The sequence below is a fragment of the Paramormyrops kingsleyae genome, chromosome 23 (assembly GCF_048594095.1).
Source record: "Paramormyrops kingsleyae isolate MSU_618 chromosome 23, PKINGS_0.4, whole genome shotgun sequence".
Taxonomy (NCBI): Eukaryota; Metazoa; Chordata; class Actinopteri; order Osteoglossiformes; family Mormyridae; genus Paramormyrops; species Paramormyrops kingsleyae.
In genome coordinates, this window is record NC_132819.1 from 12,384,157 (window position 1) to 12,412,003 (window position 27,847).

The 27,847-nt window shown below is 45.4% G+C and overlaps 2 protein-coding genes across 8 annotated transcripts; both read left to right on the forward strand.

Moving 5' to 3' along the window:
• The first annotated feature begins 322 nt into the window (after positions 1-322).
• On the forward strand, positions 323-14,012 carry LOC111834104 (probable C-mannosyltransferase DPY19L4). Of its 5 annotated transcripts, none has more exons than XM_023793047.2 (20): positions 323-749; positions 1,796-1,913; positions 2,358-2,546; positions 2,757-2,881; positions 3,000-3,090; positions 3,243-3,364; positions 4,295-4,440; positions 4,541-4,664; positions 5,216-5,350; positions 6,551-6,682; positions 6,779-6,880; positions 7,188-7,261; positions 7,379-7,537; positions 7,620-7,739; positions 9,182-9,302; positions 9,862-9,918; positions 10,017-10,099; positions 10,427-10,559; positions 11,823-11,981; positions 12,519-14,012. In XM_023793047.2, exons 2-20 carry the CDS (start codon positions 1,802-1,804, stop codon positions 12,681-12,683), a joined length of 2,349 nt encoding a protein of 782 aa, XP_023648815.2. In that variant the 5' UTR covers positions 323-749; positions 1,796-1,801; the 3' UTR covers positions 12,684-14,012. The 5 variants fall into 5 exon arrangements, with proteins under 5 accessions (XP_023648815.2, XP_023648818.2, XP_023648813.2 ...); XM_023793050.2 differs by having other exon boundaries at positions 2,361-2,546; XM_023793045.2 differs by lacking the exon at positions 323-749 and adding an exon at positions 782-907.
• Positions 14,013-16,550: 2,538 nt separating this feature from the next.
• On the forward strand, positions 16,551-27,690 carry ints8 (integrator complex subunit 8). 3 transcript variants are annotated; one of them, XM_023793013.2, is made up of 28 exons: positions 16,551-16,628; positions 16,983-17,114; positions 17,351-17,525; positions 17,683-17,823; positions 18,754-18,825; positions 19,977-20,028; positions 20,130-20,312; positions 21,317-21,424; positions 22,245-22,400; positions 22,520-22,620; positions 22,763-22,904; positions 23,005-23,075; positions 23,159-23,334; positions 23,655-23,785; positions 23,956-24,066; positions 24,321-24,528; positions 24,643-24,764; positions 24,976-25,160; positions 25,345-25,378; positions 25,482-25,541; positions 25,621-25,682; positions 25,954-26,072; positions 26,204-26,307; positions 26,595-26,645; positions 27,004-27,077; positions 27,164-27,228; positions 27,317-27,360; positions 27,518-27,690. In XM_023793013.2, the coding sequence occupies exons 1-28, from the start codon at positions 16,625-16,627 to the stop codon at positions 27,632-27,634; spliced, it is 3,000 nt and encodes a 999-aa protein (XP_023648781.1). In that variant the 5' UTR covers positions 16,551-16,624; the 3' UTR covers positions 27,635-27,690. The 3 variants fall into 3 exon arrangements, with proteins under 3 accessions (XP_023648781.1, XP_023648780.1, XP_023648782.1); XM_023793012.1 differs by having other exon boundaries at positions 16,574-16,777; XM_023793014.2 differs by having other exon boundaries at positions 16,574-16,738.
• The last annotated feature ends 157 nt before the right edge of the window (positions 27,691-27,847 follow it).

Genomic DNA, 27,847 nt, shown 5'->3' on the forward strand with positions numbered 1-27,847 from the left:
GTGCTGTTCAGTTTCAATGAATGAAAGAGAGACACAAACATCTATAGTGAAGAACGAACGCGTTATATGGTAGCACACGGACGCCTTTCAACGGTACACAGGCTGGCTGGAAAGAAAAATTACAAAGACATTTTATAAAAAGAAGACCCAGAATCTTTTAAAGTTATTTCCTTATTTGGACATGCCCACTCAGTGAGCATCATTGTTCAGCCACTTTTGTAATTAAGTTTTCAAAGCATCTTCAAAACGTTATTCTCCGACAGGGCATTTACTTTTGTGTTTATTGCAACAGTAACGAAACGACAATTGGCTCACGCGAAGTGTCTCATGACATCTATAGTGAAATAGGCTACATATAAGCTAAAATTTAATGATGACACCTTCACTGAGGAAATCTTCTCCGTCTCGATTACATAAGAATTAACTGATATTGGTGTACTTACAAACTCTTACAAGCAAATATGTATAACAGCCAACTACCAGACGAGTCATGGGTCTTGAATTGTTTAGGTCTTAGCTTATCGTCAGAGGAGGAAACCAGTTTGTTAATTTCCTTAACAGACTTGTACAATTATTTTTATGTATAGCAGTCAGAGAGAAAGCAAAATTTTTATCTTTTAATTTCAAATTTATGCTGCATTTATAGTATTTTGTATTTTTTTTATTATCGTTTTACAAAATTTTGCATTTTGGATCTTCCAACCTAGCAAGCTACATGGATCTCCTGTAAGACTCGGTTTCAGAAACCGGTAAGGAAATCGACTTTTTTATAGCTCATGTTGAAAGAAATACACATCGCTCTTTAACTGCAGTATATTTTTTTCCTGCACAAGCTAGGTGAACCTGTCATCTGACTCAGCTGATGAGGACTGAAGCTGCCTTGCGTTCTCTCTCTTGCTGTCCATTTGTATGTGGTTTCAACATTATTAGTTTTATACGAAGAATTTCTATGGAAGGGAGCTTGCTAATTCCATAATCAACCAACAGTGACAACTGATGATGAGTATTACATATAGTTTGACATTATTTAATTAAGTACGACTGCTTTAAAGAGCAGGATATGCGTAATGTTTGTGATAACAATAAGTTGCACATGCTGCATTTTTGAAGGTTATCGAGATCGTAGCCGACAAGAAAAGTAATTAACACTTTTAACTGTCTAGGTTATATTTGGTGACTGAGTCTTCCTTTTTATAGCCGTTGGTGTGCAGTACTTTGAAGAATGTTAGGATGACTTTTGGATATGAGGGCATTTAAATGTAGGGTTTGTTTAACTACATCAGCAGGATAAGCACAAGGCTGTCTGAGCAATCTTTTCGTTTAATATGCACGATAAGAGAGAAGACGTTTTAAAAAAATCATAATCATCGTTTCCTGCTTCAGTTTTGTTCAATATGCCAGATATATGATGGCACATCTGTGCAGAACAAAATTTTTGTCGGCTATAAAATTGATAAAAAACTGTACGGGATTTTATCGTGATCGTACGACCAGATTACCTCTGGTGTTTTAAAGATGCGGATCTATATGTTCATTGATGTTGCTAAATGTAACCTGCACCAGCCGGATGTATGAAAAACACGAAGGCCATATCCTATACTTGTTATTGCATTTATCCGTGCTTTTACATCCTATTGTATAGTGCTCGTGGCATTATATTCCACCACTTCTTCTGTCAGAGGATAGTTCATTATCATATTTTTCAGATGGTCCATAGAGACAGATGTGACAGATGTGCAATCCCCGTCCTCCACCGCTTGTCCGACTGATCTCCCCGTCTCCTGCGTGTTGTCAGGGGGAGATGACGGAGCTCAGACACAGGAGAGAGGCGACATGCGGCGAATCAGACGACATCCTGAGCAAGGCGTCCGCGGAGCTTGGCTCTTCCCCTGTTCCGCTACCTGAAGACAAAGGTATGCACGGTTTTGCACAAACATCTGGAACTGATTGTTCCTCCACATAGAAAAAGAATAACAGTAACAACAATAATAATGCTGAAAATAAATGTGAGTTTCCTGCGATGGACTGAGGTCCTTTTAAATGTTTTTCTCCAAAATTACCATGCTGCTTGATAGACTGCATAAGGAGAATTGTTTTCTGAGACTTTAGGTCGAGTTCATCAAGCTGTTGCACCAGTGTGTATGTTAGTAATAACTTTGCATTTCCATTTAAAGTGAAATTAACACTATGCTGAAAGTTTTTTCTCCTTAATGGAAAAAAGTTGCTTTTTAAAAAAAGAAGAAAAAACAAAACACAAGCTGTTTTTTTCTGTCAGCTGCAGTGTACAGTAGTTTGCGGGATCAGTGTTAGCAGGAATGTGTGCTACCGAGGCCCGTAACAGAGAGAGCCCTTTTCAGCAGAAGGCTTGGCCTCCGAGGAGCTGCAGCAGCCAGGCTCCGTTGACGGATGCCCAGCAAGCACTTCGGGGGCATGGGAGCAGATGGAGGAGGAGACGGAGGCGAAAGAGGAGAGCAATAAGAAGGGGGACGAGGAAGCAGAGCATTCAGAGCCCTGTGACGTCAAAAGACCAAGGAACTTTGGCAAATGTCAGCATGTTTTCTTACTGTCTTAGATTCTGAAAGTCTGGGTGGAAGGGCAGGTGTTGTGTGCAGGTGTCTGGCTGTTGCTGTAGATAAGGGATGATGGAGTAGCAGTGAGCCCCCTCCCCCGTCTGGTGCCCCTGGCTGTGAGGTGCAGTGCGGTGGGGTGACATAGTGCCTGTGAGTCTCGTCCCTTCACCCGGCTCCTCTCTGCAGCTGTTTTAGTCCAGCGCCTGGTGAAGCTCCTCTTTGGCTGCCTGGCAGCTGTGACCTGTGGCATGATGTATGCCGTCTATCTCTCCATCTACCATGAGAAGAAGTTCTGGTTCTCGAGCAGACAGGTATGGAGTCTTCATCTTCACGGAGGGCATGTAGGGAACTCACTCGCTTACCCTCAGAGGAATCGGCCTCATATTCTCTCTGCTGTCATTTCCACGCTGTGAATTTCTGTTATGGCAGGAGCTGGAACGGGAAATTACCTTCCAGGGTGGCAATGGACTCTACTATTACTACTATAAGCACATGCTGAAAGCGCCCTCATTCGAGAAAGGTAACTGGCCCCTCCCCCGATGACATCATCACTGTGAGACCCGATTGGGCAAGGTGGTGTGGACTATCGCTGTTGTTTGAAGCATTGCACTAAAATGAGCTTGACAGTCTGTGCTGCCTGCCTGATCGTTTCTGTGCCCCACCCTACGGAAGGAATATATGAGTTGACACGGGACAACAGGACCGTTTCGGCCCTGACTATCAACGCAGTGGAGCAGCTGTTCCTGTACCCTGAGCTTGTCACCAGCTTCCTCTACAGAGTCACCGGCAGTCAGGTGAGTCGCAATATGGCTGCTCATATAGCCTCCTTTCTTAAGATTTTGTGCCCATGCAAAATTAACGCCATTTTTTCCCCCTCCTGACTCTTAAGTGAAATCGGTATTAATCATGTTAACTACAGTATTAAGACATTGCAAAACAGCGTGCTGTTAAATTTAGCATTTTGATTGTTCGGGTGAAAATTCATGCAGGTTTAACTGTGGGCCTCTGTCTGATCATTCAGGGGTATATTTGTCGACATGTTTATTTTCCCTAATTCAACAGGTCCCTGGGTCAACAAGGAAAGGGATTTCGTTTCACATCTTTAACAGATCATGGTCTTCATTGTATGACATCATCACATTGGGCTGTTTTTTTCTCATTTTCAAACTAAAGGCTTCCAACCACTGAGCCGGGGATGTGTGGCTCAGCGGGCTAAGCCTCTGAGCCTGTGATTGGCCAGTTTGAGTCTCGTTGTTGTAATATGTTGTTGTTGTTGTTATTATTATTATTATTATTATTATTATTATTATTACATTGCTCTGTATAGCCTTTCTAGGTAAGCATGCTTCTATGTTTTGTATCTATGTTACATCCATTAACAGAGGGCATACGCAATAAAATAGGTACTTTACAAATCTATGCACCTTGCCGCTTAACAAAAAATGCTGGTTTTAATTAATCTGGTGATGTTGTACAATAAAGGCTGTGATTGGTTAAACACAAGCCCCTCCTTTTTGACCCAGGGATGCATTGAACTTGGGAAAATCAGGGCGTGCTTGAATCTGCTGGTTTTTATGGTATGGAACAATATTCTGTGGTCTGATTGGCTAGGACACCCACTATGACACAGGGATTCTTTAAACAAGCCGTCTGTGGTTGTGGGGATTGATTAGATGTCCTTGTAATGAGGCATCATGGTGGCAAACATGTTTCTCGTTGTGCAGGATGTGATCGAGCCAGTGTACTTCTACATCGGGGTGGTGTTCGGCCTGCAGGCCATCTACGTCACGGCGCTCTTTGTCTCTAGCTGGGTGATGAGTGGCACCTGGGTGGCGGGCATGTTGGCCGTGGCGTGGTACATCATCAACAGGTGAGCCATGGAGTGTCTGACCCGTCTCTCTGTACTAGAATCCCCCCCAGCTCCTGTCCCAGATGGTAGCTCCCATTGTTATTTTGCACCCCCTCTCCAGGCCGGACACGACGAAAGTGGATTACGCCATTCCGCTGAGGGACAACTGGGCCCTGCCTTATTTCTCCTGCCAAGTCGCTGCCTTAACTGGTTTCCTTAGAAACAACATCCACTCCTCCATGGAGGTGAGCAGTATGTAGGAACAGCACTGACCACCTTATGGGAACAGCACTGACCTCCTTATGGGAACAGCACTGACCTCCTTATGGGAACATTGCTTTATAGATTTACTGACCTCATGCATAGCTGCAACATTCCAGCAACAACAAAGATTCAAGTAGACAAGAAGATGTATGTATCCAGGACCAGCGCATCTCTGAGAGCTTCTGCTGAGAATTGTACTGCTGACCCCTTCCATGTCGCAGGGATTAGGCACACAGACCCCCCCGCGATCTGGAAATACTGCATACATTTTTTTTGTCCCCTTTAGGGCAAAGATCACTGACAGATCACAGTGAGAGGCTGCCATGAACCTGCTTGGCCTCCTGCAGACCAGCATATGTTATGCATTTAGGGGTCACTAAACTTTTTGTGCGTCTCTTGATGTGTCATTTAAGGCTTTCGCAAAACTCCCAAAAACTCCCATTTAATTTCTTATGCAGAAGGGGTCGACTGTATGTGATCCTCCTGTGTGAGGGATCGCAGACATTTCTCACTCCTCTCCTGTGTTTTGCAGATGTTCTGCTACCTTCTCATGAGTGCTTCCACCTTCACCTTCATCCTGATCTGGGAGCACGGGCACTACGTGGTGTTCGTCCAGGGCCTGGCGCTCTTCTTGCTCGACTGCTTCGACCTTGTGCAGCCCCGCAAGGTAGCATATGCCATTATTAAAAAAAGAAAACACAATAGCCAGCTAGGGTTTAAATTATTTATTGAATTCTCAAAGGACATTGTGTCCTCAACACAACATATCCTGGTAATTAGATCCTCTCATTTTAATAAAGAAAACATATCACTATTGTAAATAAATATCAGTGTCGTAGGGCTGGGCAATTAATCAAAACTGACATTCAGACCTCTAATCGATGTAATCTTGCCCATGTAGGTTACTTCGTTTTATTTTTTAAATTCTGTTAATACTTCAAAAAAAAAATCCCCAGTGTGTGGTCATATATACTGTCCCCTTGAAATACTGTCACGCGTGTTGTCACGTGACTCCGCCTCGTCCAGTCTGCAACATGGAAGCAGCATGGAGGCGAACTCAAACACCAAGTGGCTTTAGTGAAGACGACACTGAACAAAAATAGGTCAAATGTAAACACTGCAAAAAAACTGTTTGAGATACCAAAGGTAATAGCACCACTTGGTTTAAACACTAGCAATATGTAAAATACAGTGGAAACCAATTATAGTGATCATGCATGGTCAAGCACTGAAATCGAGCGCTTATATGGATCAAAAAGCTAAAGTGGGACAGTGCCTATAGTAATCATGTAGTCTGCTTACAGTGTTCATCTTGGGTTTTTTATACGTAACATATGGTAGAAAATTAAAAAATAGGGTAATTCTTTTTGTTACTTGTCTACTTTGCTTTGTAGTAACCTGCCTGCTTCTGGCTAGCTACCTGAGGCTGATGCACAGAAAACACGATGGGAAAAGAAAGTCATTTTCTCTCAATTACAAATATAGACTCACCAAAGTGTATGATAAACTGCTAAAAACAAGCCAACCAGGTGCAGTAGCGAAATTACAATAAGCTATATTTTATGTACAGTACTGTACTTTATTGTGGCGTATTTGAATTATACACAGTTCAGTAAATTACTTTGTTCTTCCTCGCATGTGAGTACGTGTGAGTAATCATTCATCCTCTTGTGTGAGTAATCATTCATCCTCGCGTGTGAGTACGTGTGAGTAATCATTCCTCCTTGCGTGTGAGTACGTGTGAGTAATCATTCATCCTCGCGTGTGAGTACGCGTGAGTAATCATTCATCCTCGCGTGTGAGTACGTGTGAGTAATCATTCCTCCTGAGCTCTTGTCTAAGCACTCAATGTCCCTCCCCCCGGCAGATGGCGGACATCCATAAGGTGTATCTGTGCTCGCTGCTGCTGGCCTACCCACTGCAGTTCCAGAACCCCAGCCTGCTCAGCTGCCCCCTCCTCTGCCTCCTGGTTGGCTCAGCGCTTGCCAGGTACTTGCAGGTAGAGTTAGCGCCCAGAACCTCAGACTTTCAGCGGGGGGGGCGGCGATAACCCTGGGACCGCAGGACCCGACACTGCCAATGTCTCCTTTCGCAGCACAACTTGAAAGTGGGCCCCCCACTGGCCAGACTTATGAAGATACTATTGCACTTCTACCTGGTTTTCACTATCGGAATCACTTTCAGCTATCTGGTCAAGGTGAGCATTGCCTGTGCAGTTTACGATGTTTAGTTTGTGATGACGTCCATGTTTTTTGCTCAGATCTGAAGCGTAAATAACTGAAATGAGGTAAATATGCACATTTAAAACAGCCTTATGACCGTAGGATGGTTTCTGTGCTCTCAGTGATCTGGGCTGTGAACTAGTTTTTGTTTAAAACCATGTTTATGTTACAAAGTACTGATGTCAGCATCAAAGTTTTAATAAAGGAAAAAATGAACTGCATGAGTAATGGGCTAAAATCAGTGCTCCCTAGCAAGAATGTTCATCTGAATCGTCTTTGCAGAAAATCATCCCCGTCCGTGAAAGTGACCATATACTCAAATTTCTTGAGGCGAAATTTGGGCTCAACTCCACAACGTAAGTCCAGATCCGACTGACTGTTTTAAAGAACCTGCCGGTGTTTGGCTGAGTATCTGTAAATGTGAATGCGTCACCTGCATTGCCACCTGACACCCCCCCCCCGCCGTGATCCAGGGACTTTGTGACAAACCTGCTGCTGTGTCAGGATGACCTCCAGAGCCCCGGCCAGGACTTCTTCCTTCGGCTGACGCAGGCGTCTGTGCTGCCCTTCTACCTGCTCGTCCTGCTGGTGTGCCTCCTGTCCGCCCTGCAGGCCATCTACTGCCGCCTCAGGTAAGCCGCCCACCCTCCCCCGCGTGAAGGGCGCTGCCTCCTCCGTCCTGCGGCACTGACACATCCTGTGTCCCCTGAGTAGCGGCCAGCCACTGAAGAGCTCCCCCCGCCTGGAGGACGGCCTGATTGGGCAGCAGCCGGAGGTCGTCTACCATGTGTTCCACACCCTGCTCTTCGGGGGCCTGGCCATGCTGTTTGTGGGGTGAGTCCTCTGAGGCAGATCACACCAGAACACCTGTAAAACGCTTGCTGTTTAAAATGTGTCCTTTTGTTTCAGTCTAATTATAGTTGTATTTAATTTTCAATTCAACCGATGCTTTGGTGAAATTAACTGTATCTTAAACTTGTACAAACTTGGGCCAGTCTGTGCCTCAGTGGGCTAAGCCTCTGTGTCTGCAGGTTGCAGGTTCGAGCCCACCCTCAGCACGACAGGTTCTTGAGCGAGGCCCTTAACTCCCAGCTCCCTGGGTGCTGCTATGGGTGGCTGCCCTTCATGGCCAGCTTGCTCTCACTTACAGAGAGCAAGTTGGGGGAGGCGTAAAGAGAATTTCCCCATGGGGATCAATAAAGTATCTAATATTATTATATTTGGATGTTTTACTGGAGCAGTGCAGATCCTATAGCAGGGCCTGAAATGGAGGTTATGTTTGTCCTTAACCACAGCGCCCCCTACTGTCTTGATAAGGAATCTTATGACTGTGGGTTTGTATGTGGCCTTATGATCCATGTCACTATATATAGGGTATGAATTGATGTCACTTTCTTGCTGGAACACACACCCCCCTCAGACAGACTGAGGGGCAAAACATGTTGCAACATGGCTTTTTAGGCGGGGAAACTGCGAAACAAGCAATTATCTGCTTGAATGAAAAATCAGGAATTGGCCAAGAATCAGGTTTCCTGACAATATGTTTTGAACAAACTTTCACAGCTACGGATAATAGTCTAAACTTGCTTTGTGGAACAGTTCCTGTTGCAGCCAATGTAATATCTACCATTACTGAGAACTGCCTGTAACAATTTTTTCCCATCTTAATGTAATGAAAGACGATAGTGTAATAAATGGCCAATAATAGGTTTTTGACTCAGAAATGTTTATTACTTTATTGGTAAGTTATTACATTATCAGCCTTTATTACATTAAGAACTAAAATATTTTGTTATTGGCAGTTACTCCATTACTGGCTGTTACAGCCCTTATATGCATCTACGCCCCCCCCCCCCCCCCCCCCCCCCCCATCATCATCATCATGGATGTTTTTAAATAAATGCTCTACAGTTACACAGAATATAAATAAATGATGCTGAATATTTAATCGACGAGTAGTCAAGACAGTATATAACTTAAGGTAAAGTCCAACCTAATGGACACAAAATGACAACTGCAAATCCATGTTTCGGAGCCTGAACTCCAGTTGTTGCTGCACATTTCAGCCATTTGCTTCTTTTGTTTAGTTCTCGGCAGTCTGTAAAGAAACATGGCTCTGATTTTGTGTTAAATCTATTTGTACAATCAATCGCATAATAGCTCTTTCCCATTTTAGATGTTTTTTTTTGTGGCATTCAAGCTGAACACTAACAATGCCACCCATTGCTCACTTTTCCCATGCCCCCCCCCCCCCCCACCACCCCCGCTCCCCCCAGGATGAAATACCTCTGGACTCCCTATGTCTGCATGTTCACAGCGTTTGGCGTCTGCTCCCCAGAGCTCTGGGTCACAGTGTTCAAGTGGCTCAGGCTGAAGTCGGTCCATCCTGTGGTGCTGGTGAGACCCAGTCCCAACTTGCCTTGGATATTACACACGGATATTACACAAGCTGTAGTTCTGTTACTCTGTTACAGATACACAGAAGTTCTGTTACTCTGTTACAGACACACAGAAGTTCTGTTACTCTGTTACAGACACGCTGTAGTTATGTTACTCTGTTACAGATACATGGAAGTTCTGTTACTCTGTTACAGACGCATGCCAGTTCTGTTAATATCTGGTTTTGGCATGGCACTGAAATCATTTTTTTTTTTTTGTATTTTATGTATTCCACAATTGAGGGTCCAGAAACGTTTTCTTTTTTTTTGTGTATATAGACAAGAATTAAGAATAAATTGTTAAATATCTAGATGTAATAAGTTTTCAGCCTCATTCATTCATGATTTTTACAGTTTTTTTTTTAATAATTTTTCAGTAATCATCAGTTCCATAGATGGTCTTTTAATAGTCACAGGTGTTTACAGTACATTTGAGGGCAGACACCCTTTCCATTCAGGCCTGACACAGCGGAGGCCTGTCATTAATGTGACTCTTTCCTTCTCCCATCATCCCACAGGCTCTCATACTCAGCACAGCTGTTCCCACCATCATCGGGTTCAGCTTGTGGAGAGAGGTGAGTGCACGAGGGCGCCGCCCACAGGCCAGACGTTTCACATGACTGCCGCAGCGTCACTGACGCCATGCACACGTCCTTGTGTCTCCTTCACTCAGTACTTCCCCAGGCTGATCACGGAGCTATCCGAGCTGCAGGAATTCTACGACCCGGACACGGTGGAGCTGATGAACTGGATCAAGTGAGGAAGCGTCTTTCCCTCCGCTCTGAGTGTCCCCTCATCTTTCCGTAGTACAGTACTTGTCGGTTAAAGGTTAAGTTTGGAGATTCTACACCTATCAGTGCCGGCGGTGGAGGGAGCTGGGGGGGGGGTTGCTAAGTGGCAGATTAGCAGAATTTACAACTTCCATTTTCCAAGCTTATTCATTCTGGCATGTTAAGAGGGCTTAATTCTTTAATTATTTTGTTCATTTTCGCAGTATTATGGAATTATCTGTCTAAATACTACAGTGTACTGTCCCATGAAAGAGTATGTTTTCATTATGTCTGCCTTGTGCGCCCTCTGCAGGACACAGGCCCCTATGGCAGCCGTGTTTGCGGGCAGCCCCCAGCTCCTGGGCTCAGTGAAGCTCTGCTCCGGATGCAGTGTGACCAGCCTGCCCCTCTACACTGACAGTGCCCTCCTCAGGAGGAGTGAGAGCGTGAGTCACACTGCATATTCTCCAGGCCGAGGCCCCGGCGCCAGGGAAGTGCACTGGGCTCTGTTTGCTTTGTCAGGAAGCGTCTCGACGCTGATTCTGTTCATCAGCATGATTTTAATAATGCCGTGAAAACGATTTCTGAACATCAGTTTAAACATGGGTTACTGAAATTGCTTTTCAAATTTGGTACTGCTAATATACTCACCCCGTTGCACACAGCCTGATTTTGTTAAGGGGCTGACTGACACCCGTGAGTTTGGCCCAGTGCTGTTATGAATGAATGATAAGCATGTGCAAAGTCTGTTCCTGCATCTCAGTTTAAAGCCACAACTAACCGCAACTGTGTGAAGTGTAAACTTTCACTGAATATCTCTATACCTCTTCCCTGAACACTAAGAAGTGTTTCCAGACAAATTGAACTATTTACACCTCTCGTAAACTCCTCCCACTGGTTTCGCCTCACCCCGTGTCCAGCTCATCGCCACACTCAAAGCCAGCCGGCGTCACCGTCAGGTCCAGATATTTAGCCTGCTAGATATCTGACGGGTGTCTGCGACACTTCGATCACTCTTTCTGGTCACATCTTTGAACCAAGAGCAACCGAATACCGATTTCTCAGCCCTAATCGAACACCAATTTGTCTCTGATCTGGAGCTTTTGTTGGTTATCACTAAATATTTTCAGCAAGCGGAAAATCAGGACTAAAATTATGTAGTGAGGTAGCATGTTGGATACGCTTCCTGAAAAATATCCAAGTTCGGTATAACAGAGCAGACAGACGTTTTTAGTCTTATCAACTACTCTCTCTCTCTCTCTGGTGTTGGCATAATTTATTGGGAAGCCAAAATATTCCCAGACTACTGATTTTTGTGGTGTAGGGGGGTCTTTAAGCTCTCCAGCACTAGCTATTGCCAACTCACAGCCACAATTAGCGGAATGTTTTCCGTGTTGAACAACGACTTGCGAATTTAGATTTCACCCGTGTCAAGAGTTTTTATTGTCGTTTAATTACATGTTCCAAACTGAAAATGTTGACGAATACATGTAGTATTACAGCTCTTGCCTTTACTTTAAATGTAGGCCTGAAATGCTCTACAGCAAAATCTGTTGAAAAATTGTGGCATTTCGAATCTGCAAATGTCAATGTCAGGAGGTGACTGCCGATTCTCACTCCTGTTAGCTATTGTAAATTAGCCATCACCCTGCACATTTAACAGACCAGGTACAAAAGAGGTGATTCGCTGTGCTTCTGGTGTTCCTCAGATTTACCAGGTCTATGCACTACGGTCCGCAGAGGACATCTACAAGATCCTGACGTCGTACCAGGCCAGTCATGTGATCATCGAGGAGGCGGTCTGCAGCGAGCTGGGTCCACCCAAGGGCTGCAGGATAAAAGACCTGCTGGACATCTCCAATGGCCACGTGGGTCCTACCTAAATGCCCACATCCATCCATCTTTCAGTCACTCACCCAGTGCAGGGTTGTGGTTCTGTGCCTAATTTCTAACCTTGCTCTTGCCCCTTTGTTTCAGTTAGTATCAAAAGTTTTCATGCATGATAGTAATTTATAAAGCGTAATTTTCCTTTAAGTGTAGCGCTTGACCTAATGAGGAAGTAACCCCATTACATCAGAAACAGTTTCTCTCCTTTTTTTATTTCTTAGAAAAAGCACCCCTTCCAGGTCTGAACCTTGTATTGGCTGATTGAGGAAAAGGAGGAATATCTCTGTACTGTCTGTTTATAATCTATGAGTTTTGTTAAAAATGCATGAAAATCACGATTGGGACATGCGGAGTCACAGAGTAATGTTAGCGTGGATGGTTACGCCTCATAAGGGCTACAATGGAAAGCAGTCTCTTTGCGGTATGACTTGGGTACGGCTCTTCTGGTCTCTTCTGTGGTCCTCATGTTCCTCATGTTCATGTTCATGGCTGGCCGCTAATGCCCCTCTCCCCCGCAGGTCGTTTATGAGAAAGGAGAGATGTATGCCTTCTCCAAGTACGCACGCTTCTGCCAGGAGATCAAGATGAACTACTCGCCCTACATCAACTACTTCACCAGGGTCTTCTGGAACCGCTCATACCACATCTACAAAGTGAACGCCGTGGTCTCCTTCCAGTACTGATGACAGGGACTGTCTGCCTTTCCATCTCTGTCTCTGTCTGTAGGTCTGTCTCTGGTTGTGTTCAGTCCCTCTAAAAAGCGCTGTAATGAAGCCACCTTGATGTTTCATTTACTGGGACAAACATCAGGGCAAATTGCATCTCTTAACTGGCCAAAGGAGCCAAATACCCAGGCTCTCGCGACCCAGGCTGCTGTTTTTGTTGTCGTTGTCGTTCGTATCCAGGTATTCGTCCTCTGCTCTGTACTGGGTTGAAGATAACTGGTGTTTACTGTCACTTTGGGGCGTGCGTGTGTGTGTATGTGCGTGCGCTGTGCAGCTCTGTCTGCTATGACCTGCGTGAGCCTACAGGACACGTCTTCTAGCTTTGCCCCTCCTTTGCCGAATGACCGCAGCTGCAGCTCCCAATACCAGCTTTTTGTACATAGGCAGTAATCTGTATCCAGCCTCTGCCGGTCTGATGACAGCCCTTAGCATCTATGGCCTCCAAACTCTATTTGATTCAGAGTGAATTATCCCAAGGCACTGACTGCGTAATCCTACCCCTGGGTTCCCAAAGAATGCCTAGTTATCTAGTTACCAGTATGAGGCACATAAAGTCGTAGGTATTATCAATGCCTTGTGTCCAGCCTAGAAATCCCAATGCTGTTATGGTTCCATCACTGCAGGCTGCTTGCCTGATGGTGCGGATTCGTTGGACGCACCTACAGCAAAGCCCATGAATCACTGCTGGGTTTTTCAGTTTTTCAGAGTGCCGTGAGGTCGCCGTGGAGCAGAGTGGAGAAATCCAGCAGCCATGTTTGACGTCTGTTCCGCATTCGCCTCCTCACAAATGGCGTAGGCGGAGGTGCTGACTGAGGTGGTGTCATGGATGAGTATTCTGGTCTCTTTTAGACCAGGAGGGGTCTGGCTCTGTTTAAGAGAAACATAGCATGTAAAATGGGGGCAGTAGGCTTACATGGTTCAATTCTTTTTTGCTTGTTTTTGTCCGTGTTTTAGATTTTTTTAACTGTCTTGTTATGTTACAAACCATGTGATGTATCTGATGTTTGCGCCAAAGATAACGTCCTTGTCTGAGGTTTCAAAAGCTGCTTTTTGAATATACTTTGAATTTGTGTAAATATTCTTATTTAAAACTCATCGTAGTTCATTTCTCTCTTGCAGTGGATTTTATTTAGGAAGGCAAGGTGTTAGGTACTCTATGCATTCATCAGACATGATGCAGGCCTAACGCTGGAAGGGCAGGCTGTTGCTTGACTGGGGGGGGGGGGTGACTGTGCCTGGACCCGGTCTGCAGGTCAGCCGGATGCAGGGCACCCCCCTGAGGACAGGGGAAGGTGCACAGGCAGTAGAATCCTTTGTGCACAGAGGCCATGTCTGGTGTTGCTGCTTTTCTGTTCCTGGTGTGTGTGTGTGTGTGTGTGTGTGTGTGTGTGTGTGTGTGTGTGTGTGTGTGTGTGTGTGTGTGTGTTTCTCTTTTATTCTGATGAAGGTGCTTGGTGGGAGGGGGGTCTGTGTCATGGGCTGAGTTGCGTCAGGCCTTACCTGGATATTAGTGAATCATTAGATGGACGTTAATTATCTGTTCAGCGTCATGAATGACACAGTTGCTGTCTGAAACGCCTCGCTTCTGCAAAATGTTCCTTGTGCCTTTTACTTTTTCTTGGGGGGGGGGGGGGTGCTCTAGCCACATTTCCATCCAGAACACGCTCTCCGTGTGTCCGGCTCTGTGTCTGACTCTGCATTCCACCCCCAAGGCACCATTTGTCGTAACAGAATGGGGCGGTGTTTGGCTCGGGGTGGGGGGCGGGCTGCTGTGCCTATGAGTGGAAGGTTGCTGGTTCAAATCCCGGGGTCTGCAGTGCAGGGATGCAGTAGAAGCATGGATTCCCTGGCAGTAAAATTATGAATTTTGTTGGGACCGGGTGACATTTTGTCAGGGGGCCCAGACTTGTCCCCCCTGCGGCAGAATGATTTCACTGTTGAGCCCCTGAGTGAGGCTCTTTATCCCCAAATGCTCCAGGGACTGACTGTCCCTGCGCTCTCAGTTGTATGTCACTTCTGATAAAAGCGTCTGCTAAATATGTAAATGTAGAATGGTTTTAGATGTCGGCAAGCTGCCCACTCGCTCTTAAGCCGTGTTCTGCAGACTGCAGCTCTCTTGGTGAATAGTAGACAATCTGGGATGTATTTAAAGAAAAGTCAATACTGCAGGTGATTCTTTACCGCTCTTTTTAAAAAAATCTTTCAAATTATAGTGACACTATCCCAGACTGTGTTTTAAGGGATATTAGGAATTGAAAGAAAGTCAAAATGGCCACTAGTTAAACTTATATGCTAAACAGCTCTTCATGTTACCCCAGCGTCTGTTTTACTTCTGACAAGATGGTCCTTTGTGTTCTTCTCTTGTGTTATAGTGTTACAGTAAAGTATGCTCACATATTAAAGGATATTTAATAAAAGTGACTTAACCTGGATCTGCTGGTAATAATAAGTGACAAATGTAAACATTTGGGTTACATTCTCTTTTCTAAATAACACTATGCTAAGTTATTCATCTAAATATTACAGAATCTCAAAATGTCTGATACTTAAACATAAGTAAATGCAAATCATAATTGGAGAATTATACTGTGATATTTAATAAAGTGCTTTTATGGTATTTGATTGTATGTTATAAATTTGTACTTGTGTTGTACAATAACCAAATTTTGATTTATGTTATTTTTTAGTTTAATTAAAGGCCAATCTAATGAGATGCCTAATCTGTTGTGTTTTCAGGCAATATTTCTTGTGAAGGGTTCTACATAGAAATATAAAAGTTTTGTATAATATGTCTATTGTTTGTTTTTGCTGCCTTGCAGCCACAGGATAGGCTAATGACCCCTGATGCCCCTGGATTGGATAAGCGGTTACAAAAAATGGATGGATGGATAGGTGTTTGCTTTTGTTTTTTGTTTTTTTTTCCCCCAAATCTGCTTATCTGGTAAAGGGTTAGTTTGAGCCTGGAATCTACTGAGAGAGAACAAGGCAGTGGTCACTAAATTTCTGTAATTGCAAATAATAATGAACTCATATGCTAATAAACAGCACATGGTCTTACAAAATTGTTACATTTTCTTGTTGTATTTTTTTTCTCCGTATTCAGTGGAAGTCCTGAGTGTCATGATTCATGATTAAGTGATTTACCTCTATTATTATTGCATTATTATTATTGTTATTATTACTATTATTATTATTATTATTATTACTATTATTGCATTATTAATTCAATTATTCTCTATGCTACATTCATTTACAGCAGTGGTCATCAAGGTACACTATGGACATACACTGTACTGTTGTTAAATCCGTGGCCAGATAAATCGGTGGTGGAGGGTTTTTCCACACATCTCCAGTAGGTTATAACTTAATGTAATTTCACAGCGGGGAAAAAAATCACAAAACATGCTTGAATATTAAGCCCGTAAGGTATACAAATGGAGAAAATACTTAAAGAATGATAGTAGTCAAAAATCCTTTTTGCCATGCCTTTGCCTGACATTTCTAATACACAAACGCCACCCCCTTATGGTGAGTTATATATTGCATTTTCATTCAGACACTCATATAAACAATAAAACAGTAACAGAACTTATGCAAAAAAAAATATAAAGTTCATTAGCAAATTATACGCATACATTGTATCGAATTGGTAAATTTAACAGAATTCTTATTATTGTGTTCGGTATTCTATTTATATCATTAGTCCATATTATGGCCATGGATCCTTTTGCCTGTGATAGTGGGTACTGGGATTTTCCCGACCAGGCGGTGTTGAATGTAGTGTCATTTTAACTCCAAGACGCTAGATGGCGATATACATTAAGTGTGCGAACTGAGGTACAATTACAGAAGAAGATCAATGGCGGCCTACATACTGTGACCCGGAATTATCTTTTTCAATGGGTGAAATATTAATATACATAGTATACTTACAAGCCTTGTAGACATTATTTAAAAAACGGTATTGGTATTAATTTGATGTGCATAAATAATATTGATCTTCGTTGATAAAAGTAAGTGAGAAGACAGAAAAATGAGTGGCATTCTAATGGGTAAATACGGTATACCTGCTATCCTGTTAACAAAAACACAGCGGTTGGTATCGGTAATCAGTCTTTATAATCCCGTCCCCTAAAGGCAGCTTTTCTTTTGCTACAGCAGAAGCTGTGGCGGTGTTACCGGCTGCCAGTTTCTGCAGAAGCTTCCCCATTATCTGCCTTGCATCCTGCTCACTTTGCTTCCTTTACTTACGCCCAGAGATGAGCGCCGAAGCGGCGGACCGTGAGGCGGCCACCGGCAGCCGGCCCTGCACTCCGCCGCAGACATCCTGGTTCGAGTTTCTGCTGGACGAAACTCTGCTGGAACATCATCTGCAGGGCAGCTCCCCGGGTAAGCTCGATTCCTTTGTTTCTTAATCAGTTATTTAGTAGTAAAAAAAAAATAAATATATATAAAGATATTCGTCAGTGTCCTATAACCTTAAAAATTATATGTGGTGTGTCTGTGGGGATGAGAAATGACATTTCATGGTGGTAATGTGGGGCATGGTACACAAATGTTTTTGTTCGCGTATACAAAGAGATGACAATAAAGAATTTTGAATTGACCCCTGTGATGATCCTCAGATCCGTCACCAGTGCAGCTTGTGATCCAGTTCTTGGAGCAAGCTTCCAAGCCCTCTGTGAATGAGCAAAACCAGGTGCAGCCCCCAGCAGACAACCGCAGGAACCGAACCCTGAAGCTGCTGGCCCTCAAGGTGTCAGCGCACCTGAAATGGGACCTGGATGTGCTGGAGAAAGGGTGTGTGATTCAGGCTGGGAGAGGCTGACTAGACCTCAGGCTTGCACAGTTAGGGTTGGGTTACTCTGAGCAGACACCAGAGCTTGTGGTTACATTTTTGCAAGCTGCAGACGGTGTGAACGGCATGTTGACGTGCGATGTCTGTCGCTTCCTGCAGCCTTTCCATCCCGGTGCTGAACATGCTCCTGAACGAGCTGCTGTGTGTCAGCAAGGTGCCCCCTGGCGTGAAACACGTCGACCTCGACCTGTCCGCTCTGCCCCCGACCACCACTATGGCTGTGCTCATCTACAACCGCTGGTAATGACCACACTGGGTGAGGAGGGTGTACAGAAACACATAGAACGATAAAGTTTTAAAGTCTAAAATCCGACAATGTCTTAGTGTTTTAAGTATGATTCTGATACACACCTGCCGACACGGCAATACAAGAGCTCTTTTTACCTTAATATTTTCATATGATAAATTTTATATATAATTTTTTTAATTAGTAAATACAAATGGAAAAAAGCCACAAAATCTTTAATTGGGCTACCAGACATATACATATCGTACTGTTCCACCTTGTACATCTTGTTTTTGAGACATTTACAGTTACAGTTCCGTTTGAATATATCTACCAAGCGATGGTACACAATTTGGGAATCTCCCACTGGCAACAGCGTCACTTATACATCATTGCGACATCAGCCGCTCGTGTATCACACGCTGCAGCGAGTGTGCAAAACAGCCCAAGCTAGTGACTCCCAAACCATCCACTGCTTTTTTCATGTTACTCGCGGAAATTGCTTTTAAATTTGTTTTTGGGAAAAATTTGTATTCATCATTGATCATGCTATAGCAAAACTAAAAAAACAAAACCGACATCGAACCAATAACCTCTAACTGCTGAGCACAAACTGTTTAGCAAAACAAAAACTGGATGTTTGTGTTAAATGTGAACAAATCAACTTACTTTCTGATAATCCTGAGCATCATTCCCAACTTGTTCAAATGGCCTCCTCTCGTTTGTAAATTTCTTATGTTCTTATGTATCTGATTTTCTTTCATATCCCTCATACTTTTCTGTCATTATGTTTATGAAATAGATCTTAAATTGCATTCATAATGGTCTTAAAAAGTTTTTAATTTTTAACGAGATGAAACCTGCAGAAAGTCCGTGATTCAGTCGTTTGGTCGTAGCATCCAGCAGGACTTCTCATGGAACCGCTTTCCTGCTGTATCCTTCAGGGCCATCCGGACCATCGTCCTCAGCAGCTTCCCAGAGAAGCAGACCAAGCCCGGGCCGCACCAGCTCAACATGTCAGTGTCCCTGCCTTACTCTCAGGCAGTAGGTCGCATGGTGCTGGAAGACCTGGGTTTGTAACCTGAAGGTCACTAGTTTGAATCCCCCCAACCTCTCTTCATAGTATCCATCCTGTTTTTATCATATTAATAAGTCCCAAGTTAATGTCATTTCCTACACTGTCAGACAAGAGGTTACAGACCTGGAACAGTTGGGACAGCGTGTGGCTCAGTAGGCTAAGCCTTTGTGCCTGTAATCAGAAGGTCGCCGGTTCAAACCCAGCCTCAGCACATCTGCAGCTCCTTGAGCAAGGCCCTTAACCCCCAGCTCCCTGGGCGCCACTACAGGTGGCTGCCCTTCACAGACATCTTACTCCACAAAGAACAAGTTGAGGGAGGCGTAAAGACAATTTCCCCAAGAGGATCAATAAAGTAACGATTATTATTATTATTATTATTTTATTATTATTATTATCAGGTATAAGCAGCATTAATGTGCCCCCATGGGTACAAAAATGTTCCTCCATTTCTCTGTTACAGTCCATTTCTGTATCTTAAAGGGTACATTTACATACAGCTATAGGGTACAATTGGCAGATCCTTAAGGGTACAGCCCCAGTGACAAGTAATTGTACTGTCAAAGGTACATATTGGTGCTTTTTTACAGTGCAGCAGCCTTATAGACTAAGCATTCTGTCTGGGAAATTTTCACGTGTGTGGATTTTCTGAACTGCTTTGGCTTGATGCCTCATTAAAATATCGAGATGACAGGAATGCAGAATGACCATGCTCGCCTTTCCTCTGGGCCGACTGGGTTTCTTCCCACGGTCCAAACGTGGTTTATGTAGACTGGTGTCCTTAAATGGGTACAAATGTTCCCAAGATACTCTTTTGATAACCGATAAGGCACATGAATGAAAAGAATTTATTTTAATGGAATGCCTTTATTGTTGTTGTTCAGGTAGATGGTACAACAAAAATCATGCTTTGCATATCCCACCTTCCATATGTGACACACACACGAGAGGGAAGTTTGGGGTCAGAGTGCACAGTGATTTGTACCCCTGGTGCAGTTTTAGCGGTTAAGGGCCTATCCACCATATTCACAGGGTGCCTGACTGTCCCGTTTTGCTGAATCATAAGCAGCTGCTTATTGTCATTGCCTGAAGGTTGAGCCTTGTGCAGCAGGAGAAAGAAATGACAGACAACATTTTGAAAGTGGTAAGTTGCGTGTCCCTCTGAGACACGCTGAGCTTGGAGGTGCTTTGTGGCCCACGGAGGGAGGTAATGGTGATAATGATGCGCACGCCCACCTCCGGCAGCTGAGGGAGCAGTTGGACGACTCCATCACGGTGCTGGAGGGAGCTCTGGGGATCAGGAGGGACTTCTACGTGCACACCATGCGGACACTGGACCTCCTGGCCGCCGAGCCCTGCGCGGCCAATGGCGAGACGGAGAGCTCCACCGCTGGGCTTCGGGTCAGCGCCGACGAGCTGCACTGCCAGGTGAGCGTCCACGGGACTTGTGATTGGCCGGCGCTGCAGTGGCTGTTAGCAGTTAATCCGTCAGGAAAATAGGCATTACAGTCTGAAGAATAGATCTATTACTTTTTACATATGCAGGTACATGTATGATATTGTGTCAGCGTTGGTTAATCTTCTGGTATTGTTTTCAGTGATGGGAGCAACACACTTTGCAGTAGAGATCTGCAGTGGCTGAGATTAGCATGAACGATCATGCACTGCATGGTTTAACCCAAACCTATACCTCATCCTCATAGCTGGGTTTGGGTTACATCTGCCAGAGAGTCTTAGTGTTTGCTGCACTCACCCTGGGTTCTGAGGTCCTGTCTCTCTCCTCACTAAATGCTTGTCAGCAGGGGGTGTTTTTATACCAAAATGCTCACCCTGTCTTTCTAAAAGTGCAAAGTACTTTATATTCAGTCATACAGACAGAGGTAGGGCTGCGCAATTCATTGAATTTTACTTTCAGTTATGATTTTGGCTTCCAGCGATTATCAAAACAAAATAATCACAAATGTTTTTGGAAATCCACCGTTAAAAAGACAAGCTTTTTTTTTTTTTTTTTAAAGTTTGACAAATGCATGATATTTCCAAAGTCAGTGAGTAATTGTGTGAAATATTTGTGTTCTGAATATTGACCAAAATAATCATGATTATGATTTTTGCCTAATCCAGCAGCCCTAGACAGGTAATTTGGTAAATGAAGTTTAAGGACAAGATCTTAAATCAGAGCGAGAGGTCTGTCCAGGCATGACCAGCCCTCATTGTCTTTGACAGTTATTTCCACTCGGAGGTCATTGCTTGTGCGTCTTCCTGTTTGTCTGAACTTCCATTTCACTGGAGTAAGAGTTCCTTCCCAGTAAGATTTGCAGGGATGAAGCAGAGCAGCCATACAGTGTCTGTCTTCGACATTGGTGCTTTCGATGAGCCTCTTGGCCTATTCTCACGCCGCCCCCCTCCCCACCTCTGCACTTCATCCCACACAGGTCCACTACGACCTGGGCGCCATTTTCTTCCAGCAAGGCTGCTCTGACGCAGCGTCCTATGAGAAAGCTAAGGGGCACTTCTTCAGAACCAAGGAGCTGCTGCACAAGGTGAGGTGTCATTCTGCAGTGTCCCTCGGCACCTTTCTGCCTTCTGGAATGTTCCTTTGCCTTTGTGTCCGCTGTTCACCTAACCTGCTTGTTAGATTCCTTCCTGTGAGAGGGCGGCTACACCACCCAGAACTTTATTTAATGTCTACTGGGTAACAAAATGGGCCCTTCTGCTTGTTCCTGGTATGAAGATCATAATCTAGTCCCTTCAATTCCCAGTGATCATTTCCCTGTCATTTTAACAGCTCAACTAGTGTGTAGTATCCGGAATTTATGGGAAATGGAAAAATAGAAATCGGAGATGGACAAATTTGAGCCTCCATTTAAGATTTTAATTGTACAATAAATTCTTTGACTAGCTGAGCACATTGGTTGCCAGGTCGTAAATCAGTTCATTTTTTTATATGGCGCCTTTCACAACACAGTCGCTCCAAGGCACTTTACATGGGTGTGTTGTGATGCATTGCATCATTAAGACAGAATAATACAAAAATGGGGGGGAAAAGGAGGAGGGAGAAAGAAAGACAGAGAGAAAGAAAAAGAAAGTCAGATGATAACAGAGGAGGGAGTTAATCTGAAATGTAACCATTTGAAATGCTCTCCATGAGCCTCCAGTACCAAAGCTTTTTTGTTTAATTTATAATGATGAATTAATTTAGGTGAAAGGGTCGTACCCTTACCGGTTTATTTCTGTTATTTTGGTGCTCAGCCTCAACAGTTACCCTGTGTATGAATGCTGTAGGTCTGTCAAGCTGAAAAATGTGGGTAGTCTTCGCTGTGTGTGAGTATGGCGCCCCCTGCCTTTTGGCTTGTTTTCCAGTTGGACTCTAGAGCCCAGCACTGCCGGGTGGACGAGAAGCGCCTGGCTGGGTACTGTAACGCGTGCAGGGTGCTCACCGGCGCCTCGGATCCCGGCGACACGGAGCCGACCCCTTTCGACTCCATCAACACCTACATCAAGACTCAGAACTATCAGGTCTGGATAGGAGCATGGAAAACACCAGTGACCTCAAGAAGTGTCATTTCCGCTCGCAAATACCCCTCCGGTGTGACGTTTACAGTCTCGCTGCTTTGTGGCCCCTCCCTCCTCACCAGGCGCTCTTCGATGCATTCATCAAGGACAACGTGACCCTCAGTCTGCCCAACCACTTCAGACAGTCCATCCTTAGAGAATTTACGCACAAGGCCCAGCTGGGGTGAGACACACACTTTTGCACTTATTTATTCTTGTCCTCGAACGTGAAGCTTATCATTTGACTTTCAGTGCGATGGTGTTGAGCTGGTACCAGACAAGACGAGATTTGAAACTGGTTGTGTGTGTGTGCGTGCGCTGAACAGGGACAGGGCGATGGACGAGGTGTGTCACAAGCTGTCCATGTGCAACGCCGTGCGAGACGCTCTAGAGGGCCAGGTGGTCAGTGTCCACTTCTTCCAGCTGCTCCTCAGGCCCCGGAAACAGATGATTGACTACCTGCTGGAGGTGGGCGCCCGTGGCATGGGGCCGGCTGGTCAGTGGGACAGCAGATACGGTTGCAGAGAAAGGCGAGTTACGTGCCGTTGACTTTGTACGGTGTCTCCAGGTGTGCACGAAGTCCTTAGACAAGACCAGCACGTTGGAGTCCTCAAGAAGGAACATGGCCTCCTTCCTCAAGTAAGAACCACATCCGGAGGTCAGGTGGAGCCTGCAGTTAGTTGAAGGTGCCAAGGTCCCACCCTGAGTGTCTGCCTTCGCAGGACCCTGTGTGAGAGCCTGACGGACCCATCGCTGGTCCTCACAGTCTCCTCCCATGAGTTGTTCACGGAACTCCTGGAGGAGAACGAGCAGAAGGCCCTCCTGGAACAGATCAGAAAGAGGTCCACGAGCGTCAGCCACAGCAGCAAGCCCCTACCCTCATTCTACGACATCCCAGGTACTCTCATACGGGTTCCACAGGGTCCTCTAACCAAGGAAACCCAATTTCGGTCCTGGAGGGCCAGAATATCATTTGGAGTCCAATACCGTTTGCAGATTTCCCCATGCAAACATACCTTAATCAGGTAATTACCAGGTTTAGAAGGCGAGTTTGAACGGGGAGATCTGTGAACTGTGTTTTGGGTTATGGCCCTTCAGGACCCGGATTGGGGAACCCTGCTCTTCACTGTAGACTGTACCCTGTCATTTCCTAGCCATCCACCATGATTAACCTGGAGACAAATCTTCTGATTGTCCTTCATTCCACCCTGCCATTAGCCTCGGCCTCCGTGAACATTGGGCAGCTGGAGCATCAGCTCATCCTGTCTCTGGATGCCAGGAGGATCCGGCAGATCCTGATTGAGCTGCACGGCATGGCGGAGCGGCCCTATTGGAGGGCAAATAGCAAGGTCGGGGGTCACGGGAATTGTGCCCACAATGAACCACATCACATGTCCTCATAATGCAGGGATTTGGCGGTGGAGTTTCTAAGCTTCTTGGAGTACATCTCAACACATGGTCTGGTTACTGTCAGCTGCACATGCACACACAGTTCACTCGTGTTTCCCTCTAAACCTAGTGGGAGGTCCCAGCAGACTATGTCAGCGTAATTCTGGGCATCAAGGACAACCTGACGCGAGACCTTGTCTACATTCTCATGGCTAAAGGCCTGCACTGCATCACAATAAAGGTCAGTCATCTGGGTGAATGCACCAGTCCCAGCATGTTCCTCAGAAGCAACTTCAGAAACATTGAAACTGAATTTTTAATCTAATTCTTCTGTTCCAGTCATTTTGTCAAATGTTCATTTTTTCGGTTGTACCATTATTTGGTAGCTAGTCGTAATTTAGAGCTACTAGGCTTTTGCCTTTGCTTACAGCGCTCCTGTGTGAAGCATGTCGTGCCAATTGGGCTGAGCGTGTCACACGGTGCTCTCTGTCCTAGGACTTCGCCCATGCCCGCCAGCTCTTTTCCGCCTGCCTGGAGCTCGTCACGGAGTTCTCCCCCAAGCTGCGGCAGGTGATGCTGAACGAGATGTTGCTGCTGGAGGTCCGGGCTCACGAGGCTGGGGCCGGGTCCGGGGCGACCCGCGAGCGTCCCCCTGCGGACCTGGTCAGCCGTGTGCGGGGGTATCTGGAGATGAGGGTACACGGTGAGCATCAGCACAGAGCATGGAGGAGGACCAACAGATCTGCCGAAGTGAAGAATTAAAAAAATAAAACCATCCATTCCCTGAGTCATTTAGTTTGCTTTTATTTCCCGGTAGATGTTCCTCTGCGTCAAATTGTGGGGGAGGAGTGTGTAGCCTTCATGCTGAACTGGAGGGAGAACGAGTACCTGACCCTGCAGGTGCCCCAGTCTCTGGTTCTGAACAACGCCTACGTCAAGGTAGATATAGACTCCTTATATATACCTGAAATATTGAGTGATTTAGTATCTTAAATGCCTGTCATCAAACCGGTCTCTCCATCTCTTCGCCATCTTTGACAATCTCATCCACACACTTACCAGGTGTCTGATGTTATTAGGTCACATGGGTCTTTTTTCTTTACCCCAATCCCCCCCGGCCTCCTTGTATGTATCTTTGGCAACCGGAAAGCTGGGCCAGCTATTGGCCGCCACCTGCAAGGAGCTGCCAGGGCCCAAGGAGAGCCGGCGTACGGCCAAAGAGCTGTGGGAGGTGGTGCTGCAGATCTGCAGCGTGTCCAGCCAGCACAAGCGGGCCAACGACGGCCGCGTCAGCCTGATCAAGCAGAGGGAGTCCACCATGGGCATCATGCCGCGGTACGTCACGCTGAGCCACTGCGGCCGGGACCCGGCCTCCACAGATGGTCCGCTCCTCTTTGCTGTTGGTCAATTCTTGCCCAACCATGGACAATGTCGAACTCATTCTTTTTTCCCCCAATTGCTCCTTTGTTTTTTAATCTCCCCCCTCCAATAATGCTCTTTATCTTTGTGGATATTCCAGGAGCAAATTTATTACCTTCATCAAGAAACTGCGGGTAAGTTGCAGGTTTTTTCCCTTCTGAATACAGACGATGGATAAAGCCGTTGGCCTGCTATGAGTGTGACAGCCGCTTAATAAGCTCCTTTCCTTCCCGTTAGGAGCCGTTGGTCCTCACCACTCTGATCTCGCTGTTTGTGAGACTACACAGCATCGTGAGGGTAAGTTTCTTGCCAAACGGTTCCCAAACAATGCTCTACACAGCGCCCCCTTCTGCTTGACCTTGTTCCTGCTTTGTAGGATGACATTGTCAATGAAGTCACAGCGGAGCACCTGTCCATCTGGCCCACAGCTCTGCCAAAGTAAGGATTATGTCCGTTTTGCAAGTGTTTGCTGCTGAAAAGGCTTCTTTGAATCGAGCACAGTGTTTGTCACCATACACTCCTCTTTAATGCATCTTCAAGTAAATATTAAGATTTTCTCTCGTTTATATGATTCATGTATGATTATATGAATATGCTTTAACAGCACTCAGACATACATTTCCTTACTCGCATGTTAAAGTTCTGCTCTGCTTAGAATAGTGTAGCTCTTAGCCCTGAATACTCTGACTCTGTCACGTCACCCCTGAAGTCTGCAGTCCGTAGATGTGGAGGCCGTCGCCGTGACGGTCAAGGAGCTCGTCACCCACGCGCTCAGCCTCAACCCCAACAACCACTCCTGGATCATCACGCAGGCGGACATATATTTCGGTAAGGGCCCGTCGCTGCGTCCGCAGGAACGAGGAAGACGGGGGTGCCGCGCCTGGGACCGCGGTGGCTCTCTCGCTCGCGCTCTCGCTCGCGCTCTCTCTCATCCGCATCCTTTCGTTTCTTTCTCCCAGTAACCAGCCAGCACTCGGCAGCTCTGCATTACTACCTCCAGGCCGGAGCCGTCTGCTCTGACTTCTTCAGCAAGGCCGTTCCTCCGGACGTCTACACCGACCAGGTGACCTCCGAGCGTCTCCCTCTTTCAAGTCTGTAACTGACCATCCATGTTAACGTTTTAGAACACTGAGCGTTAGAGTAGCTGTTAGCTGATGTTAGCTTTTAGATGTTTGTCAGCTGTTCGAGAAGCACTTGGTCAGCAGCACAGAATAAAAACACCCTCAGGCTGTGCAGCAGTTTATTGTTCCATCCCTAAGCCGAGAAACGCCGTGTGAATAACCCATGGAGCCGTGTTTGCCACAGATACTGGTGTCTGTAGCCCAGTGTGACTGGACTCTTCCTTATCAGGTTCTGAAGAGGATGATCAAGTGCTGTTCCCTGCTGAACTGTCATACTCAGGTAAGAGTGCTCAGCCATTTACACGCATCATTCACTGGTATCAGTCACCTGCTTTGCCTCAATGTGGACGAAGAAAATGGACATTTTTATGGCTCTGTGGTAGGGCTGCACATTACATCGTTTCAGGGCTGCACAATATTTTGCACGCATGTGCAGTAATGTCATCGGTGCTGCTTTTTGTCTGAAATAACTCGCTACATCACCACCAACTTCTTTGACACACACTGTTGGTTGATAAGTTCTATTTGGCTCTAGTTTATTTCAGGTAATTTTTATCTCAGTATATCACACATAATGATGTCCATATGCTGCAGCCCTACACTGCGCTACATTAAGTGTGATTAATGATGCTGTTTAGGTGGCAGTGCTCTGTCAGTTCCTCAGAGAAGTGGACTACATGACGGCATTCAAAGCTCTTCAGGAGCAGAGCAGGTTGAGTACTGCCGATTCTGTCTTTTCATTTGAGAAGGCGGGCGTGAGTGGGGACAGACCTGACTCTCTCTCTCTCTCTCCACCAGTCATGATGCCATGGACGGCCTCTATGACTACATCTGGGACGTCACCATCCTCGAGTACCTCACACGTATCCTGCTTTTGTTTTGTCTTACGGTGTTTAAAGCTGTCGGCTTGTTTTCTTGTGAAATGGAATTCCTCTTTAACCATACGCTCAGACATTCACCATAAGCGAGGGGAGAATGAAAAACGACAAATAGCTGTAAGTCATGGCTCTATTTTTTCGTTGGCCAGTTATGAACGGCCCCTAGTAGTGTACTGAGCTGTGCTTTGATGTGAGGTGGGGCCCAGAGATCTGTCTAGTGTTTTTACGTTTCTAGTGGGGCAAGCCAGCTTGCTGAGTGCTTGTCTTTTGTCAGATCAAAGCCATCGGGCAAACAGAGCTGAACGCCAGCAACCCTGACGAGGTCCTGCAGCTGGCTGCACAAAAAAGGAAGAAGAGGTTTCTTCAAGCCATGGTCAAGCTCTACTTTTAGACTGGAGTTTTTTTTTTTTTTAAATTTGCTTTAGAAAATAAACATTTTGTAAAGAGCTTCAGGTGTTTCATGTACATGAGTCAATGTGGAACCTTAAGAATGTTCCTCATGCAGATGGGCAGCATAACTGACAGGTAGTGATGCACCAATAAAGACATTTCAGGCCGATACCGATAGCTGATTATTACAAAAATACAGATAACGAGGTTTGGG